The 20,585-nt window shown below is 42.8% G+C and overlaps 1 protein-coding gene across 1 annotated transcript in view; it reads left to right on the forward strand.

Annotated features, from left to right (window-relative positions):
* The first annotated feature begins 5,568 nt into the window (after positions 1–5,568).
* Positions 5,569–20,585, forward strand: part of ift140 (intraflagellar transport 140 homolog (Chlamydomonas)) — a 51,208-nt gene continuing 36,191 nt past the window's right edge. Inside the window, exons 1-16 of the mRNA XM_020453719.2 lie at positions 5,569–5,732; positions 6,270–6,435; positions 6,717–6,938; positions 9,674–9,795; positions 10,693–10,835; positions 13,427–13,602; positions 14,947–15,038; positions 15,399–15,505; positions 15,829–15,968; positions 16,228–16,431; positions 17,302–17,374; positions 17,661–17,752; positions 18,225–18,352; positions 18,623–18,740; positions 18,918–19,039; positions 19,167–19,290. Coding sequence (XP_020309308.1) covers positions 6,289–6,435; positions 6,717–6,938; positions 9,674–9,795; positions 10,693–10,835; positions 13,427–13,602; positions 14,947–15,038; positions 15,399–15,505; positions 15,829–15,968; positions 16,228–16,431; positions 17,302–17,374; positions 17,661–17,752; positions 18,225–18,352; positions 18,623–18,740; positions 18,918–19,039; positions 19,167–19,290 — 2,010 coding nt within the window. The 5' untranslated portion in view covers positions 5,569–5,732; positions 6,270–6,288. The remainder of the gene's footprint in view (positions 5,733–6,269; positions 6,436–6,716; positions 6,939–9,673; positions 9,796–10,692; positions 10,836–13,426; positions 13,603–14,946; positions 15,039–15,398; positions 15,506–15,828; positions 15,969–16,227; positions 16,432–17,301; positions 17,375–17,660; positions 17,753–18,224; positions 18,353–18,622; positions 18,741–18,917; positions 19,040–19,166; positions 19,291–20,585) is intronic.

Below are 20,585 nucleotides of genomic sequence, written 5' to 3' on the forward strand. Positions count from 1 at the left end.
ACATTAAATTGCCCTCTGGTAGGGGCCTTTAAAAAATATATTGCTTGAACAGCCTCATTGCTCCTTATGTTTTATGTCTACCTGTTTATGATAATGACGATTGTAATGGTCCAACCTGTGGTGCTGTTGACAGATGTAGCTGAAGGGGACCCTGATGGAGACTGCGTGAACCTGGCCGTGCAGAGCCTGGTGCTGCTGGAGAATAGTCTGAAGACTGGATTGGACCCTGCTCCACTGGGCCTGCCGTCACGATCACGACATGATGATACACAGTGGACCTTGAAGTCCTAACCCTCTGGTGCATAAAGGGCAACAGCCAGTGTTTTGGTTGTCACTGCTGGTGTACTGGTAGTGACTGCCTTTGGGACACTGGTTGTGAGAGGATTACAAATGATGCTTGCCACTAGGAACTGGCTGGCAGAGGGCCCGAGGATGTTACAGATCCTGGATCCTGGACACTGAAGGACGTCCTTTCAGTTAGAGCTGCAGGTGCGGCTGGCCCACCATATCCTGGAATGAATGAATGCCAAGCCAAAGGAAAGAGAGAGATGAATGACATGTATTAAAACGTTTGTGTGGAGGATGACTTTTTGATCTCTTTTCTGCGCAGGAATATCCCTCTGTATTGTAGGCGTTTGTTTACACAGAAAGTCTCGTCAATGGTGTTTCCTTACGCACACAAATACACACGTGTGCAATATGCATCCTTATCCCGGAGAAAGACCATGCATGATGTGGACATATTTGTGTACCTCAACAAGATATTTTTTGGAAGATTATTTTCTGCTGCCTGAAAAGGAAGTGTCATGTATTTTTTTTTTAAAGAGAAAGCACTAGCTCAGTTTCACGGGTGCCACTATGTTTCTGTTCTCATGTTTGCTGTGACAATGAGTGTCAAGTAGTTGGCAAGACGGCACCAACAGATCTGGGACCAGGCTAGGTAAATTGCTCCGGGCTTCTTTATTTTTCAGGACCATTTAGGGGGCCAAACACTTACAAAGCCTTGCCCTCCTGAGTAGAATGAAGAATATTGTATTTTTCTGACAAACAAAGGTGCACAATCCGCAACACTTCATGTCGCATATGTGATGGACTGAATGTTAATCTCATACATTTTGTGGTGTCCTCAAATCAAATGTACAGAATTCAAACAGAAACTTCAATATGAATATAAAGTGCATTCAGAAAATATTCAGACCCCTTGACTTTTTAAACATTTTGTTACTTTACAGCTTTATTCTAAAATGGATGAAATACTTTTTTTCCCGATTCAATCTACACATAATACCCCATAATGACAAAGCACAAATAGGTTTTTAGAAGTTTTTGCAAATGTATTACAAATAAAAAATGTACATAAGTATTCCGACCTTTGCTCTGAGACTCGAAATTGAGCTCAGGTGCATCCTGTTCCCATTGATCATCCTTGAGATGTTTCTACAACTTGATTGGAGCCCACATGTCGTAAATTCAATTGATTGGACATGATTTGGAAAGGCACACACCTGTCACTCGGGGGCTCCCGAGTGGCGCAGCGATCTAAGGCACTGCATCTCAGTGCTAGAGGAGTCAACCGGACGTGATCGGGAGTCCCATAGGGCGGCGCACAATCGGCCCATCATCGTCTCGGTTAGGGTTTGGCAGGGGTAGGCCGTCATTGTAAATAAGAATTTGTTCTTAACTGACTTGCCTATTTAAAAAAAAAAGTGTAATTAAATTAAAATATATATAAGGTCCCACAATTGACAGAGCAAAAACCAAGCCATGAGGTCGAAGGAATTGTCCGTCGAGCTCCGAGACAGGATTGTGTCGATGCACAGATCTGGGAAAAGGTACCAAAACATTTCTGCAGCATTTAAGGTCCCCAAGAACACAGTGGCCTTGTTAAATGGAATAAGTTTTGACCACCAAGACTTCCTAGTGCTGGCCACCCGGGCAAACTGAGCAATCGGAGGAGAAGGGCCTTGGTCAGGGAGGTGACCAAGAACCTGATGGTCACTCTGACAGAACTCCAGAGTCCCTCTCTGGAGATGGTAGAACCTTCCAGAAGGACAACCATCTCTGCAGCACTCCACCAATCAGGCCTTTATGGTAGGGTGGCCAGACAGAAGCCATTCCTCTGTAAAAAGGCACATGACAGCCCGCTTGGAGTTTGCCAAAAGGCACCTAAAAAACTCAGACCATGAGAAACAAGATTCCCTGAATTAACCAAGATTGAACTCTGGCCTGAATGCCAACCGTCACGTCTGAAGGAAACCTGACACCATCCATACAGTGAAGCATGGTGCTGACAGCATCATGCTGTGGGGATTTCCTTAAGCAGAAGGGACTGGGAGACTAGTCAGGATTGAGGGAAAGATGAACAGAGCAAAGTACAGAGATCCTTCATGAAAACCTGCTCCAGAGCGCTCAGGACCTCAGATTGGGGTGAAGGTTCACCTTATAACAGGACAACGACCCTAAGAACACAGCCAAGACAACACAGGAGTGGCTTCGAGACAAGTCTCTGAATGTCTTTTAGTGGCCCAGCCAGAGCCCGGACTCGAACCCGATCAAACATCTCTGGAGAGACCTGAAAATAGCTGTGCAGTGATGTTCCCCATCCAAACTGACAGGGCTTGATAGGATCTGCAGAGAAGAATGGGAGAAATTCCCCAAATACGGGTGTGTCAAGCTTGTAGCTTCATACCCAATGAAGACTCAAGGCTGTAATTGCTGCCAAAGGTGCTTCAACAAAGTAGTGATTAAAGGGTCTGAAAACTTATGTAAATATGTTATTTCAGTTTTTACATTTTATACATTTGCAAACATTTCTAAAAAAACGTTTTTTGCTAATTCATTATAGAGTGTTGTGTGTAGATAGATGAGGGAAAAAAAAGATTTGATACATTTTAGAATAAAGTTGTAACGTAACAAAATGTGGAAAAGTTAAGGGATCTGAATGCTTTCTGAATGCACTTTATGTCTCCATATCTGCACAGGTTCTGAGAATCTGTATCTTGAAGGAGAGTGCTATTTTTGTATTCAAGTTCATTTTATTTACAAATTTACAAGCCCTTTTTACATTTCAAAGTGCTTATACAGAAACCCAGACTAAAACCCCAATCAGCAAGCAATGCAGATGTAGAAGCACGGTGGCTAGGAAAAAGTCCCTAGAAAGGCAGGAACCTAGAAAGAAACCTAGAGAGGAACCAGGCTCTGAGGGGTGGCCAGTCCTCTTCTGGTTGTGCCGGATGGATATTATAAGAGTACATGGCCATTAAGGCCAGAATGTACTTCAAGATGTTCAAATGTTTATAGATGACCAGCAGGGTCAAATAATAATCAAATAATAATAATAATAATCAAATAATAATAATCACAGTGCAACAGGTCAGCACCTCAGGAGTAAATGTTAGTTGGGTTTTCATAGCCAAGCATTCAGAGGCAAGTGCTGTAGAGAGTGCTGTAGAGAGGGTCGATAACAGCAGGTCCGGGACAAGGTAGCACATCTGGTGAACAGGTCAGTGTTCCATTGCCACAACCAAAACAGCAGAAACTGAATCAGCAGCACGACCAGGTGGACTGGGGACAACCAGGAGTCATCAGGCTAGGTAGTCATTAAGTATGATCCTAGGGCTCAGGTCCTTCGAGAGAGAGAGATGGGAGAATTAGAGGGAGCATACTCCTGGGGCGGTTCATCACTCCAGTGCCTTGCCGTTTAACTTCGCAACCCTGGGTCAAAATACACTCAATCATAGGACCTACTGAAGAGATGAGTCTTCAGTAAAGACTTAAAAGGTTGAGACCGAGTCTACGTCTCTCACATGGGTAGGCAGACCATTCCATAAAAATGGAGCTCTATAGGAGAAAGCCCTGCCTCCAGCTGTTCATTTAGAAATTCTAGGAACAATAAGGAGGCCTGAGTCTTGTGGTCGTAGGGTACGTGTAGGTATGTACAGCAGAGCAAAATTGGAGAGTCCATGAAATGCTTTGTAGGCTAACCTTGAAATCAGCCCTAGCCAATGAAACCAGTGTAGAGAGGCTAACACTGGAGTATCAAATTATCAAATGTTTTGGTTCTAGTCAAGATGATTTATCCGGGTAGCCGGAGAGTAGAACACTGCAATAGTCTAATCTAGAAGTGACAAAACTATGGATTAGTTTTTCTGCATCATTTTTGGATAAACATTTTCAGATTTTTGCAATGTTACGAAGAAAAAGCTGCCCTTTAAATATTATTGATATGTTTGTCAAAAGACATCAGTGTCCAGAGTAAGTCCGAGTTCCTTCACAGTTTTATTTGAGACGACTACAACCATCAAGATTAATTGTCAGATCAAACAGCAGATCTCTTTGTTTCTTGCGACCTAGAACTAGCATTTCTGTTTTGTCAAAGTTTAAAAGTAAAACATTTGCTACCATCCACTTCCTTATGCCTGGGACACAGGCTTGCAGGTTAGGCAATTTTGGGGCTTCACCATGTTTCATCGAAATGCACAGCTGTGTGTCCTCCGCATAGCAGTGAAAGTTGACATTCACCAAGAGGTAAAATATATAGTGAACAAAATATTTGTCCTAAAATGGACCAACACCGAAATGTACAATTGATTTGTCAGAGGACAAACCATCAACAGAGACAAACTGACATCTTTCTGACAGATAAGATCTAAACCAGGCAAGAACTTGTCCGTGTAGTCCGACTAGGGTTTCTAATCTCTCCAAAAGAATGTGGTGATCGATGGTGTCAAAAGCAGCACTAAGGTCTAGGAGCACGAGGACAGATGCAGAGCCTTGGTTTGACTCCATTAAAAGGTAATTTACCACATTCATGAGTGCAGTCTCAGTACTATTTGGACAAAGCTTATAGCCACTAAAGTTAGATAAAGGTTAGATAAATAAAACTAAAACTAAACTATGATGGGGTCTAAAACCAGACTGGAGCGTTTCTTATACATTTTTCATTTTTAGGAAGCCAGTGAGTTGCTGCGCAACAGATTTCTCAAAAAATGTTGAGAGGAATGGGTAATTTGATATAAGCTGATTGTTTTTTGTGGGGGCTTTTTCAGGATTTATTACTACAAATTTTAGTGAGTTTGGTATACATCCGGAGGATAGGGAGCCATTTATTATGTTCAACATAGGATTGCCAAGCACAGGAAGTAGCTTGTTCAGTAGGTTAGTTGGAATAGGGTCCAGTAGGCAGCTGGACCCTATTCCACAGAGCTGTAAGAAAACCTGTAAAAATTTAACGGTTGTGAGAAACATTCGATAACTGCGATTTACTCTCTCTAATTTCCGTAACTCCTCCTTGAACTGTATGGCGTAGATGGGGAGTGATTTGGGAAAGGGTTAGAAAGGCTGGACAGGGTTTGGGTTTGGGTGGTGTAGTGGGAGGAAAAACGGGAGGGAATTGGTGTCTATGGCTCTATTTCACTTTCTGAGAGGAACATGACTATGGAAGATAATTTAATGTAGGTAGGCCGTGAGTGGCCTCATACTCCAGTACAGTAGGTGGCGGTAAATGCTCCTTAAAGTTTGGATACGATCTGCCAATCCAATATCAAAGAAGAAGAAGAAAAACTCATCCTTGCCCACCCTTTCCGATGAGGTTGTCGGGGTAACTAGAAAGGACGCTTTTATCCCTCACACCGCAGCAGAGCAAAACCACAACAGTGGACAGTTGCCATTTATGTTGTTACGACTATTGACCATTTTTTTGGACTGCACATAGCTAGAAGAAAGCTTTTCAGGTAACTTCTCTATTCTCAGCATTTGGAACTCTAAATCCCTCGTAAATTGTAGCAAGCCGTTTTAATGCTAACGGGAGCTAACCATGGTATGCTATTTTTTGCAAAAGGCCCCAATGGATTAAAGTTAGCTAATGGTAACTAGCTAATGCTAGCTAGCTGGTAGCCAATTTTTAGTTAGCATAGCGAAGATACCAAGTAAGCTAGCTTGTATTTTGTTATAACTTTGTCCAATATCCACATAAGTCACAATTAACTAGGGGACCCAGTTGTACGGACATGTCCGTTTTAATTATCAGGTAGCTAACGCCAGCTGCCCAAATGTCAGAGTGATCATTCCAGCAGTTTCTAGCTAGCAAACGGTAGCTAGCTAACTTACTTGACAGCAGCAGTGGCTAATCTGTTGCTTGTTTATCTGATCAAGTCACTTGATGCAACACAGACATATTTTACAATGTAAGTTTTCTTGGGACCCCTCTCCTCATCATCCTCCATTCCTCCTCCTAATGTTCCTCTTCCTCCTTTTCTTCCTCTCTACAGATAAGGGAGCACTGGGGACATGGCGGTGTACTTTGATCACCGTATCGACTCCCCTGAGTCAAGCGGGGGCCCCTCTCAGGTGGCATGGCATCCCACTCAGCCTGTACTAGCAGTGGCCTCCAACAGCCCCACCACCGGGGGCAACATCGACCTTTACCTCCAACAGGTGAACCCCCCTCACCACACACGGCAGTTAGTCAGAGTTGCACCCATCCTGTCCTCAATCTGCAACTGACCAAATTATGCTATAGACTGACTGCATTGCCACATCAGACATCAGTCTATAGCTTCATGTTTATCAATTGCTGAGGGGAATTATAAACCCACTGCACTTTGCCTTTTGAAGACTGTTTAACCCCAGTAAACACTTGAAGAGTGGAGAAGATGTAGACAAGTATGAAACTGCTACTAATGGATTGACTGAACTACTCTCCTGTCAACATGTAGGGGGAGCACGTAGGGAGCTGCCATGTGGACCGTCCCTTCCAGCCCACAGTGCTGTGCTGGCACCCCACCAAGCCTCTGCTGGCTCTGGGCTGGGAGACAGGCGAGGTGCTGCTGCTCACACACCCCTCTGGAGAGCAGACGCCGCTGCCCGTCACACATACTGCCTGCATCACCCTGCTGGAGTGGAGCAGCTCCGGCAGCCGCCTGATCACCGGGGATCAGGTGAGTGCGTGTGAACACAGACAAGTAGACACACACAAAAAAACAAACCACACACACACACACACAGACTACTAAGCATTTGAAATACATGCTAGAATATCAAAAGTAGTGAAGATATTTTCATAGTCCTCCGTCTTTGGGCTATTCCATGTAAAAGTCAACCTGAGCATGCACAAATAAAGTTAGTCATTTCCAAATAAAAGCACATTCATAATTATCCTTAAAGTCTATACGTTGAAGTGCAGGCTTAATTTGACAAGTTTCGTGGCTCTTACAAAGCTCACAGAGCGTGTTTTTCCACCAACACCTATTATAGTTGCACAGATGAGATGTTAATGAAGCAATACAGACCAAATTGAAATGTCTTGAGATTCCTTTGCGTGTTCTACAGTCTTGTAAAGATAGGAGGGTGACTGAGACATGCAATGTAACATCCATAACGATTTTTACTTTGGATCATCTTAACAGTCTCTGTAATGCTAACTTTCATCAAGGTTTTATATGGTCTATAATTGGTTTCTCTCTTCTCATTGTCAGTATCCTTTTTCAGTGGTATGATATCCGTAACATCCATAACGGTTGTGGATGTGATGGATATCGATGTATTTATCTTAGCTTCAGAAGCTTGTTTGCTTGTTCTGGCATTTATTCTTCAGACTTTCCCTAAAGCAATTGTTGCATTTTTGTGTTCTAGCTACGATTCTCTTGGAAAATATATGCTGAAATGCATTTCTCATACATGGTAGTACTGGGTTTTTTTTTAAGATAGAAAGATGAGAAGAGTGTTTATCAACAATCTGTAAGTAGTCCTGGAGTGTCATTTTTAAATGAAGGCTCATTTATTTGTAGTATAGGCACATGTACATTTGAAGTCTGAAGTTTACATACACCTTAGCCAAATAAAATACATTTAAACTCAGTTTGTCACAATTCCTGACATTTAATCCTAGTAAAAATTCCCTGTCTTAGGTCAGTTAGGATCACCACTTTATTTTAAGAATGTGAAATGTCAGAATAATAGTAGAGAGTGATTTATTTCAGCTTTTATTTCTTTCATCCGCTTTTATTTCTTACATACACTCAATTAGTATTTGATAGCATTGCCTTAAAATGGTTTAACTTGGGTAACTTTTCGGGTAGCCTTCCACAAGCTTCCCACAATAAGTTGTGTGAATTTTGGTCCATTCCTCCTGACAGAGCTGGTGTAACTGAGTCAGGTTTGTAGGCCTCCTTGCTCGCACACTCTTTTTCAGTTCTGCCCACAAATTTTCTATAGGATTGAGATCAGGGCTTTGTGATGGCCACTCCAATACCTTGACTTTGTTGTCGTTATGCCAATTTGCCACAACTTTGAAAGTATGCTTGGGGACATTGTCCATTTGGAAGACCCATTTGCGACCAAGCTTTAACTTCCTGACTGATCTCTTGAGATGCTGCTTCAATATATCCACATCATTTTCCTACCTCATGATGCCATCTATTTTGTGAAGTGCACCAGTCCCTCCTGCAGCAAAGCACCCCCACAACATGATGCTGCCACCCCCGTGTTTCACGGTTGGGATGGTGTTCTTCAGCTTACAAGCCCCCTCCTTTTTCCTCTGAACATAACGATGGTCATTATAGCCAAAGAGTTCTATTTTTGTTTCATCAGACCAGAGGACATTTCTCCAAAAAAGACAATCTTCGTCCCCATGTGCAATTGCAAACCGTAGTCTGGCTTTTTTAATGGTGGGTTTGGAGCAGTGGCTTCTTCCTTGCTAAGCGGCCTTTCATGTTATGTCGCTATAGGACTCGTTTTACTGTGGATAGAGATACTTTTGTACCTGTTTCCTCCAGCATCTTCACATGGTCCATTTCTGTTGTTCTGGGATTGATTTGCACTTTTTACACCAAAGTACGTTCGTCTCTAGGAGACAGAATGTGTCTCCTTCCTGAGCGGTATGACGGCTGCGTGGTCCCATGCTGTTTATACTTGCGTGCTATTGTTTGTACAAATGAACGTAGTACCTTCAGGCGTTTGGAAATTGCTCCCAAGGATGAACCAGACTTGTGGAGGTCTTGGCTGATTTATTTAGATTTTCCCATGATGTCAAGCACAGAGTTTGAAGGTAGGCCTCGAAATACATCCACAGGTACACTTCCAATTGACTCAAATGGTGTCAATTAGCCTATCAGAAGCTTCTAAAGCCATGACATCATTTTCTGGAATTTTCCAAGCTGGTTAAAGGCACAGTCAACTTAGTGTATTTAAACTTCTGACCCACTGGAATTGTGATACAGTAAATAATCTGTCTGTAAACAATTGTTGGAAAAATATTTGTCATGCACCAACTTGTCCTAACCAACTTGCCAAAACTATAGTTTGTTTACAAGAAATTTGTGGAGTGCTTGAAAAACAAGTTTTAATGACTCCGACCTAAGTGTATGTAAACTTCCGACTTCAACTGTGTGTTGTCTCATTTGAATTCCAGTTTCCTCAAAAAACTTGTCCATTTCATTTAACATCCATAAGGCTTCTTATTTGTTTCATTTTTACAACATGTCAATATATACAAGTCCATTTTTAGGGGTATACACCCCAAGGGGGACACACACATCAAAAGTTTCATATATATTTTGTTTGTCCGTTCTGTGAGACATTAAAGTTGTGATTTTTCTTGCAAATGTAATATCCATAACGCTGGACTCGCCCATTTGGCATGTGTGTTCGAATGTGCTGTCGTTGATCTGTGTAGATGGGAGTTCTCGCATTATGGAAGGTGGACGCCCGAGGAAGACTACAGGGAAGTCACATAGTGAAGCACGACTACACCAAGCCCTTAACCTACTGTATCTTCAGACCAGCACCCCCAGGAGAGTGAGTTACTAGAACTGTATAAGTACCCCAAAAGGTTCTGAGTCAGAGCAGGCTATTGTTCTGCATATGCTCTTGACAAAGAGATGCATCAATTGATATACAGCAATGGCCCTCAATTACAGTAATTTGTAGGTAGATTTTTTTCTTGAGCAGATGGACAGGAGACAGGAACATAGTTATAAATAATTTGTACATTGCAAATTGGCCTCAAGAAGCCCAAACAGAAATAGGATTTGACAAAAACAAACCTTGATTACATTGGGATACAATCACATATGCCTCTATATTTATGCGTAGGAATAGTTGGGAACAGATTTCCCTAAATTAAAATGACTTTGATCTGAGTTCCTGGTGATTTAACAGTCCTTTATGTCCAACAACAAAAATGATATATCAAGTTTTTATTTTATTGCTCAAAAAACTTGGATGGCCAAATAAAATCAGCATTTGGCCCGAGAGCCGCCTATTGGGGAACCCTGATATACTGTATGTGGATAAATATTTTAGACCCCATGTGGTTTTATGCAACTAGTCAATATTATGTTTAGGTAAGACAACTAATTGTATCCATATTATCGCAGTTGTGAAATTATCTTGGGTTGTCAATCAATGGCACTGACACTGTCTCGCCCTGCTATTAAGCATATAAATGCCAAGTGTAAGTTAAGCCAGGCACTGTCTCCCAAATTGTTGGTCGGGACCCAAACCCACTGGTGCATTGCAGTTGTTTCTCTTGGGTGTTGCTCAAGACTGGGCCCTAGCTAGAAAAAGGGTTTTGCTTATTCACTGGGTCAGAATGATTAACATTTGAAAGACCTAGTTGCATAGTTTGGAAACCATTCGACTAAGATCCTGTCCCAGTGTATGATGCTAACTGTGTTTGTGGTTGGTTCCTAGGGATGTGGCGATGCTGGCGCGGGCGGCAGTGGGCGGGGACGAGAGTGCCCTGGACATGTTCAACTGGAGGAAGGCTGGGAATGGACCTCCGCTCAAGATGGGTCCTCAGGAGGGTCTGGTGTTCTACGTCGGCACGGCAGACGGTTAGACGCTCTCAAACTCTGTGTTTTTACCTGCATTGTTCCCCTGTGTGTGAGTGTGTGAGAGACCTCTCGCCTCAGGTCCTGTAGAGGAATTCCTCCAAAACAGGCACTCAACAGTTGGAGTGTGTTTAGCTTTTGTGCACTGCCCACAGGGATGTAATGTAGTCACATTTGGGCGAAATTTGCTGTTTTGAATCCAAAGTATGTGACCTATGTGATTCGTGTAGATCCAATGAGAAAAGTTTGGGCGGGGGGCTTTGGATGACTACTGGCTGTATGCGAACGACTGATGCACGTTTGGAGCAATACTGACTGTATCCAGGGCTCAGCCAATCGTTCACATAACAACAGAATGGACCTCCGCTCAATCCGCTTCATACTTCATGAATTGTAACCGAAAACAACTGGCATTTGGAAAGTTTGAGGTGAGGGAGAAAGTGTTGTGGAACAAGTATTGTTAGCATTGTTAAGTTACTTATCTTGCTAGCTGGATCAATTTTTTATTTTTATTAAAAATAAAAAAAACACCTTTATTTAACCAGGTAGGCTAGTTGAGAACAAGTTCTCATTTGCAACTGCGACCTGGCCAAGATAAAGCATAGCAGTGTGAACGGACAACACAGAGTTACACATGGAGTAAACAATTAACAAGTCAATAACACAGTATAATTTTTTTTTCAGATTAACACAGGAGTGATCAGATGGTCATGTACAGGTAGAGATATTGGTGTGCAAAAGAGGAGAAAAGTAAATAAATATAAACAGTATGAGGTAGGTAAAATTGGGTGGGCTATTTACCGATAGACTATGTACAGCTGCAGCGATCAGTTAGCTGCTCAGATAGCAGATGTTTGAAGTTGGTGAGGGAGATAAAAGTCTCCAACTTCAGCGATTTTTGCAATTCGTTCCAGTCACAGGCAGCAGAGAACTGGAACGAAAGGCGGCCAAATGAGGTGTTGGCTTTAGGGATTATCAGTGAGATACACCTGCTGGAGCGCGTGTTACGGGTGGGTGTTGCCATCGTGACCAGTGAACTGAGATAAGGCGGAGCTTTACCTAGCATGGACTTGTAGATGACCTGGAGCCAGTGGGTCTGGCGACGAATATGTAGTGAGGGCCAGCCGACTAGAGCATACAGGTCGCAGTGGAGGGTGATATAAGGTGCTTTAGTAACAAAACGTTAGCTAGCCAGAGAAATGTTGAGCAACATTAGCCAACTTAACTGATCAAATAATTGAGTTTATGGTGTGAAAATTAGCTGGCTAATAAAGTCAGACAGCTAACATACGTTAGTTAGCTAACGTTACAACATCAGATGAGCTAACGTTAGTCACCTAACCAATTCGCTATAGTATTAACTGGTAACGTAAACTCACCCCATTCCGTACAAATGTGCTCAACCGCAACATTCAAATGAGGCTACAAAGAAAACTAATGGGATTGTAGCGACTGTGTTGACATCAAAATTGGGGTGTGTGAACTAGGTTTCTATTCAAGCGTTGATCGACATGGTAATGGCTTTATAGCCATTTTAAAAAAGTTTACTTGAGTTTACGTTAACGTTATACGACTCCTGGCTCTTCCTCAAGTTATAAGGCGTTAGTTGCTTACTGGACCATGGCAATCTGTGTGAAATGTTAACTAGCTAACGATCTAACTACTATCTGTGAACTAATGTTTTCCCTCTACAGTATGTGGTTAATTTTCAGAATGAGAGAATTAGGTAAAAATGAGTCATTGCTTGTTAAACAAGTGTAGCTGGAGCTGGGCCTGGCTTAAGCTCGGTGCCACTAGAGGTGAAAGGAACACCACACACGTTCTCTCTTTTTCAATACAGTGGATAAAAAGGGGTATGCGAGGTGTACTCTGCCTTAAAGAGATCAATTATGCCAACAAAAGATATCATGCTCTGCTGGAACATTGTAGAACAGATGTCCACAGGCGGAAAGTGTACAATGTAATAATGTGCAGTGTAGCCCAAAGATGTTGCTTTTCTTGTGTTGAACTTGACAGTAACACTTGTGAGTGAGGGGGGACTATTACATTTTTTACTCAGTGAACGTTATTTCTGCACACATGTAGCCTTGTGCTACATGCCTACTACAGTGGCCACAAAATAGAGCAAAAATAGAATGCCTCTTTGTTTCATTCTATTTCTGCGTAAGATGTTTTTTTCCCCCAAGTGCAATATTTAGATGTGTGTGTGGTCACAAGCGTTCTGTTATAAAGGCGGTCAAATTAGTGTATTGTTTTCTCTCAAGACTTGATTGTCATTTGCAGTAAATTCTAGGCAACAAATAACATTGGATTGCTTTCTTCACATTTTTAAGCTGTGAGTTCGGTTCACATTAACCACTTTTTATTTCACACACAGAGACTGATCATGTAGATCATGTTCTTTGTTGTTTAATTAGTTAAAATTTGCATTTCCCCCTAACAGGGATTTTTTTGTTGCATGTTTTAGTGCAAAAAACAGTGTCACCTTTTTAGGCCATCAGCGTTTTGCATCCCTGTGCCCAGTGTAATAAAGTAAATTTGAAGCAGCACTGTCACTGTGTTAGCCTAAGTGTGTGTATTGACTCTGTGCCTAGGCAAGGTGCACTGTGTGGATGAGCATGGCAGGAGCAGCCCAGTGCTCAGTGTGGACGGCTCCATCCAGAAGCTCTTCTATCTGAAGAGGAGAGAAGTCCTGGCCGTTGTCACGGAAACCCTTTTGCTGTCACAGTACACTCTGGGACCTGAGGGGGGAGCCCAGGAGCTCATGAAGGTACATATCAAATTGTATTTTTCACATTTTGTATTTCACTAGGCAAGTCAGTTGAGAACACATTCTTATTTACAATGACAGCGTAGGAACAGTGGGTTAACTCCGTCATTCAGGGGCAGAATGACAGATTTTTTTCCTTGTCAGCTTGGGGATATGATCTAGCAACCTGTCGGTTACTGGCCCAACGCTCTAACGACTAGGCTACCTGCCGCCCCAATGCCATTGGATGAATCCCAGAACATATTCCAGTCTGTACTAGCAAAACAGTCCTGTAGCGTAGCATCCGCCTCATCTGACCACTTCCGTATTGAACATGTCACTGGTACTTCCTGCTTTAGTTTTTTCTTGGAGAGCTTTGTATGCATCTCTGTGTGTGGAGTAAAGGTGGACTAGAGTTCTTTTCTTCGCTGGTTGCACATGTGACATGCTGAAAATAAATGAGGTCAAACGGATTTAAGCTTGCCTGCGTTAAAGTCCCTGGCCACTAGGAGTGCCACTTTTGGACGAGCATTTTCTTGTTTGCTTATGGCCTTATACAGCTCATTGAGTGCGGTCTTAGCATCGGTTTGTGGTGGTAAATAGGCGGCTAAGAATAATATGATGAGAGCTCTCTTAGTAGATAGTGTGGTCTACAGCTTATCATGAGGTATTCTACCTCAGGCGAGCAATACCTCGAGACTTCTTTAATATTAGACATCGCACACCAGCAGTTGTTGACAAATACACACACCCCCCGCCCCTCGTCTAACCAGACGTAGCTGCTCTGTCCTGCCGATGCACGGAGAAGCCAGCCAGCTCTATATTATCCGTGTCATCGTTTAGCCACATCTCGGTGAAACATAACATATTACAGTTGTCCCGTTGGTAGGATAATCTTAATCATAGATCGTCCAATTTGTTTTCCAATGATTGCACGTTTGCCAATAATATGAAGGGTAGTGGTGGTTTTACCTGCTCGTCGGCAAATTCTTACAAGGCACCCCGCCCTCCTCCCCCTTTTTCGCCGTCTTTTCTTCACTCGGATGACGGGGATTTGGGCCTTGTCTCGACAAAGCAGGATATCCTTCGCATCGGACTCATTAAAGAAAAAATCTTTGTCCAGTTCTTTGTCCAAAAATCTTTGTCCATGTAAGTAATCTCTGTTCTGATGTCCAGAAGCTCTTTTCATTCTTAAGAGACGGTAGCAGGAACATTTAGTACAAAATGAGTAGCAAACAATTGTGAAAAATCTAACAAAATAGCACAGTTGGCTAGGAGCCTGTGAAACGGCAGCCATCCCCTCTGGTGCCACTTCAATTGAAGTTTGTGTGTGTGCGACTGTGTTTATGTGTTCTGTTGTCACAGGTGAAGCTGAGTGGAAAAGGTGGCCAAAGCGCAGACATCGTTTCAACAGAGACAGGCCTCCTCATCACAGCTACAGGGGAACAGGTCATCAGGTCAGACACACAAACACACACACCAACACCAACACAAGTAAGCATTTTATGGTAAGGTTGTATTCGGCGCATGTGAAAAAAATACTATCCTTGTGGGGACCAAACAATTAATTCCCATTCAAAATACTATTTTCCTTAACCTTAACCTCTAACCTTAACTCCTAAACCTTAACTCCTAAACCTAATTCTAACCCATAAGTCTAAAATAACAATTTTCCTTGTGGGGACCATCGAAATGTCCCCACTTGTCCAAATGTTCCTTGTTTTACTATCCTTGTGAGGACTTCTGGTCCCCACAAGGATAGGAAAACCAAACACACACACACTCTGACTGTGTAGCTAACATACATTGTGTTGTAGGCTCTGGGACTTGGAGAGGGATGACAACTATGTGCTTTCTCTGGATGAGAGCCTTGGCTTTGAGAAAGGAGAGGTGTTGAACTGTGTCTCCTACTGCACAGCCAAAGGTAGGAATGAACATTACTGGTATTCTGAAAATTTGGGCTAATGGTGAGCTATGGTAGACTTATGTTAAATGGATTACAATTACACAGTATACATCCACTAGCCTAGTCTCAGATCTGTTTGTGTTAGCTTGCCAGCAACTCCTATGTCCATTGTCTCTACTGCACACTGTTTATGACAATGGCCACCATAGGAGTCGGCAAGATTATATGCTATGCATTTACCTCTCGAATAGGCAATTCTTTGTTTAATCATATTTAGGCATAGAATTGGGCATATTTGTATTGTTTCATGATGTCGCCCTCACTCCCCTGCGTCTTTCCAGAGATCCTAGCTGCAGGCACCAACAGGGGGCGTATAGCTCTGTGGAGGATGGTGAGCCAGCCCAACACCAGGACAGACACCAAGGCCCAGTGGAAACTACAGACACCCACGGAGATCGAGGGCAATGTCACCCAGCTTCAGGTACACGACTTTACTACAGTACCACATTATACTACAGTACTACATTATACTGTATTGACACTTTGCGATGACTTCGTCCATCACCTCTCCATCACCTTGTTTTTTGTTTGTCGACACCTGGTCTAAAATATTGAATTTCACTGATTGTGGCTACAGTACGATCACCGGACTCATAGTGCGGTTACATAAGTCAGTGACTATGTTATTACAGTTTTACATTCATGTGTTCTCTGATTGCAATTGTCTTGTTTGTTTCCAGTGGGGCTCCAACCTGAACCTGCTGGCTGCCAACAGTGTGACCACAGTGCTGATCCTCTGTGAGCACGTCATGTCTGCCCACTTCGGCCAGCAGGTGGCAGCGGTACAGCTAACCCCATCTCAGCTCAGCCTCACAATGTTCAACACCAACTCCCACCTCACCCTGCGTTCCGACATGCACATCAAGGGTGTCTGCGTCACCAAGGTAACCAGTCCAAACATTTGTCCCGTTACCAAGTTAACCAGCCCCAAAATGTGTCCCGTGAGCCGTCACCAAGGTAACCAGACAAAGATGTGCCCTGCTCACCAACTGTGTATGTATAGCTCAGCGTTTCCCAAACCAGGGGTCAGGACCCCACATGGGGTCGCCTGATTTGAAATGGGGTCGCGAGATGATTGTATAAAAATGATAATATAGCACTTGGTTCATAGAATAGCCTCTAGGTGCGGTTGTAATAAACATAGCCGTTTCTGATGTAAACAGAGCCGTTTCTTCCTACAAATGTGTCTCTATCTTTTATGACCCCGTCACTGAAAGAAAAGACTCAGGAATATGTATGTGTCTTCTGTTTCCCTCTACAACGCCCACAAGCCACGCAGGACTTATTAGAGTGGACAAGACCAGGCATTAAATCAGACTGGGTGGGAATGAAGATGTTCTTTTCTACACAGAAGAGCATACACAATTATTGCCTGATGATACCTTCTGATATGTTTCAGTCACTTCAAACCATTCTTCCTTCACATTGAAATAATGTCAAAAGTACTGTCAGACTGGTTTGTAATAGACTGTCACAGCCCCAATTAAAGAAGGAAACATTGGTCGTTGATTACATCACCTTCGCAATATCTTTTTAAATCAAAATGGGGTCACGGGCCCAAAATGTTTGGGAACCCCTGGTCTAGCTTGACTTGGGAGGCTATCGAATAATTTGTTTTCTGCTCAATGTGACACTTTTTTACTGTGCCTGGCTCACACAAGCAGGTGTGTTTATCTAAGGAGTATGTGAGGTGTGTTGAGTGGTCTTTTTGACTGAGATATTAGGCATCTGATGTTTATGTGGTGTGTGTTCAGGACACAGTCACAGTGTGGAACGGGAAGCAGGTCACTGTGTACGAACCCTCGGGGGCAACTCTACGCAACACAGGTAAAGTGGCTGCACAGCTACATAGTGATAACATTGCACAACACCAGCATGGCATTGCATAACACGGTCATAAGCACTTATAACACGGTCATAAGCACTTATAACACGGTCATAAGCACTTATAACACGGTCATAAGCACTTATAACACGGGCATAAGCACTTATAACACGGTCATAAGCACTTATAACACGGTCGTAAGCACTGCGTTAAGACAGACGCTTAGTGTTGTTAAGCCCTGTGTGAATCCTCCCATTTCCCCTCCTCTCCCGTCCTGCTCGTCCCCAGGCTCTTTCCTGTGTGAGTCCCAGGTCTTAGCTGTGCATGATGAGAATATCTACACTGTGGAGCCCAATAGAGTCCAGGTCCGCACACCACAGGTCAGTCCCCTTACCTGGAACCCTCTGCCTATCCACAGTCACGCACGCGCAGATACATACAGACGCATGCACGCACGGATACACACACACACACACAGTATGCATACTGCCTCTTACGGCTTCGAGGCTCCCGTCAAATCTAGTTCAGTGTTCTTTTTGTTGTTGTCTGTAGCTTAATTTTTAGCTAGATTTCTACAGCAGGTAATTAATCCTGCAGCAACAGTAAACTTATTATGTGGATTATAATTACTGGACGTTTTTGTCGGGGTTGATATATTTTAGGGCAAATTGGTGAACATTGCAAACTTTAGAAGCCTTTTTAAACCTCAAATACACTTCTGTGCAGGAAAAAAAAATTCAGCAACAGAAGAGGAATCAAATTAAGATCCTTCTCTGTATATTATAGACAAGCATTGTGTGTCTTTGTCTATTGTAAATAAGCTGTGTGTATCTCTCTGACTCTGTCTCCCAGGGCACAGTGAAGCAGCTACTAGCCTTCTCTGAGGCTGAGGGCAACCCTGTGCTGCTCAGTGTGTGTCAGGGCTACCTGGTGGTGGGAACAGACACAGCTCACATCAAGGTCTTTGACCTCACTCGCAGGTATCCACAAAAACAGATAAAAACCTCTCAATTTACATGACTTGTAATGGCACAACCACTTTTTCAAATCAGTGTCATTAGCCAGTGTAGTAAGTGAATGAGCTTGGCCAAATTGATTTTGTTTTGCAGGTCTCCATTGTTTTGTGTTGCTATACATAGCTAGCAAAAGACTACTCCTTGTCATTGCATTTTGCAGCACAGTTTTCAGGGTTCATTGTGTACGTCATTGTATAGACTGTATATATGTCTGTACTGTATGTGTGTGTATAGAGAAGCCAAGGCCCACTGCAGTGCTAAGAACCTAGTGGACCTGACCCCTAATCTGGGAGCCCTGAAATCGGTCAAGTGTAACGCCAACGGCAACCAAGTCAGCATCCTGGTCACTCAGGTGAGTGGACACTTCGAGACCTTGACTTTTTTTTCTTCTCCAAAGGATCTCATAGATAAACTTTGCTCTTGTAATTCGCAATGAAGTAATTTGAATTGCTACACTTCCAAGTCTGTTAAATTGTACTTCTACCAAGTTGTTGATTTATGTTGTTGCTGAATTATTTCTCCCTCTAAGGTGAATGGGAGACCTGACCACAGAATGTACTTCTATGACGTAGAGATGGACACACTCTCTCACTTTGACTTCTTCACTGGTAGACCGCCTAGTGGCATCTCACAGGCCGACGACACAGAAAGGTGTGTGTGTGTGTGTGTGCAAGCATTCTTTTGACCTTGTGTGTTCTTTTGACTGTGTGTGTGTGTTCACTGAATATGTGTGTGTGGTGTGTGTGTGTATGTGTGTGCGTGTGTGTGTGTGTTCCAGACGGCCACTGACAGAGCTGAGCGAGAGATGTCCTGTGTCTCATTTCTGGGACGAGAACGAGCCTCGTCTGTTTGTGTGTGAGACGGTACTGGTCAGCTCTCCCCAAATGGACCATCTGGACAGGGTAGGGGTGGCTTCATTGTACTACTCACCACCACACAAAAATGTTACATACTGTAATGTACAATCACATTAACCAAATTTGACAACAAATAATCTATTATAGGCCTGTTTTCAGAATGTATTTCGAAAAATACAATACCATGCATACAATACCAGTGTTCCTCATATATTAATATTTTTTTCATTTTCCTTTGTCATTTTTTTCCTCCATTTTTTTTTATTTATATACCGTACCAGTCAAAAGTTTGGACACCTTCTCATTCAAGGGTTTTTCTTTATTTTACTATTTTCTACAGTGTAGAATCAAAACTATGAAATAACATATGGAACCATGTAGTAACCAAAAAAGTCTTAAACAAAATATATTTCATATTATAGATTCTTAAAAGTAGCCGCCCTTTACCTTGATGACAGATTTGCACACTCTTGGCATGCTGTCAACCAGTTTCACCTGGAATGGTTTTCCAACAGTATTGAAGGAGTTCCCACATATGCTGAGCACTTGTTGGCTGCTTTTCCTTCACTCTGCTGTCCAACTCATCCCAAACCATCTCAATTGGGTTCAGATAAGGTAATTGTGGAGGCCAGGTCATCTGATGCAGCACTCCATCACTCTCCTTCTTGGTAAAATAGCCCTTACACAGCCTGGAGGTGTGTTGTCCTGTTGAAAAACAAATGTTAGTCACACTATGCCCAAACAAGATGGGATGGCGTATCACTACAGAATGCTGTGGTATCCATGCTGGTTAAGTGTGCCTTGAATTCTAAATAAATCACTGACAGTGTCACCTGCAAAGCACCAACACACCATCACACCTCCTGCTCCATGCTTCACGGTGGGAACCACAAATGCGGAGATCATCCGTTCATCTGAAATTTGGACTCATCAGACCAAAGAACAGATTTCCACCAGTCTAATGTCCATTGCTCGTGTTTCTTGGCCCAAACAAGTCTCTTCTTCTTATTGACTGGTATTGTTTATTTCTGCAGAGACCCAATTTTAAAGGCATAGGGTGAGATTTTAGCAATAAGACCTTTTTCTACCCAGAGTCAGATGAACTCATGGATACTATTTTTATGTGTCTTGAAGGAAGTGGCTAACTAACGTTAGCGCACTTGCTAACTAGCGTTAGTATAATGACTGGAAGTCTATGGGAACAGCATGCAAGCTGTTTCCATAGACTTCCAGTCATTGCGCTAACGCCAGTCAGCAAGGGCTCGCACAACTACCTTCAACTTCCTTCAAACTGCACGCAGAGACATAAAAATGGTATTCAATGAGTTCGATTGCCAAAA

Source organism: Oncorhynchus kisutch, linkage group LG20 (genome assembly GCF_002021735.2).
Source record: "Oncorhynchus kisutch isolate 150728-3 linkage group LG20, Okis_V2, whole genome shotgun sequence".
NCBI classification, from domain to species: domain Eukaryota; kingdom Metazoa; phylum Chordata; class Actinopteri; order Salmoniformes; family Salmonidae; genus Oncorhynchus; species Oncorhynchus kisutch.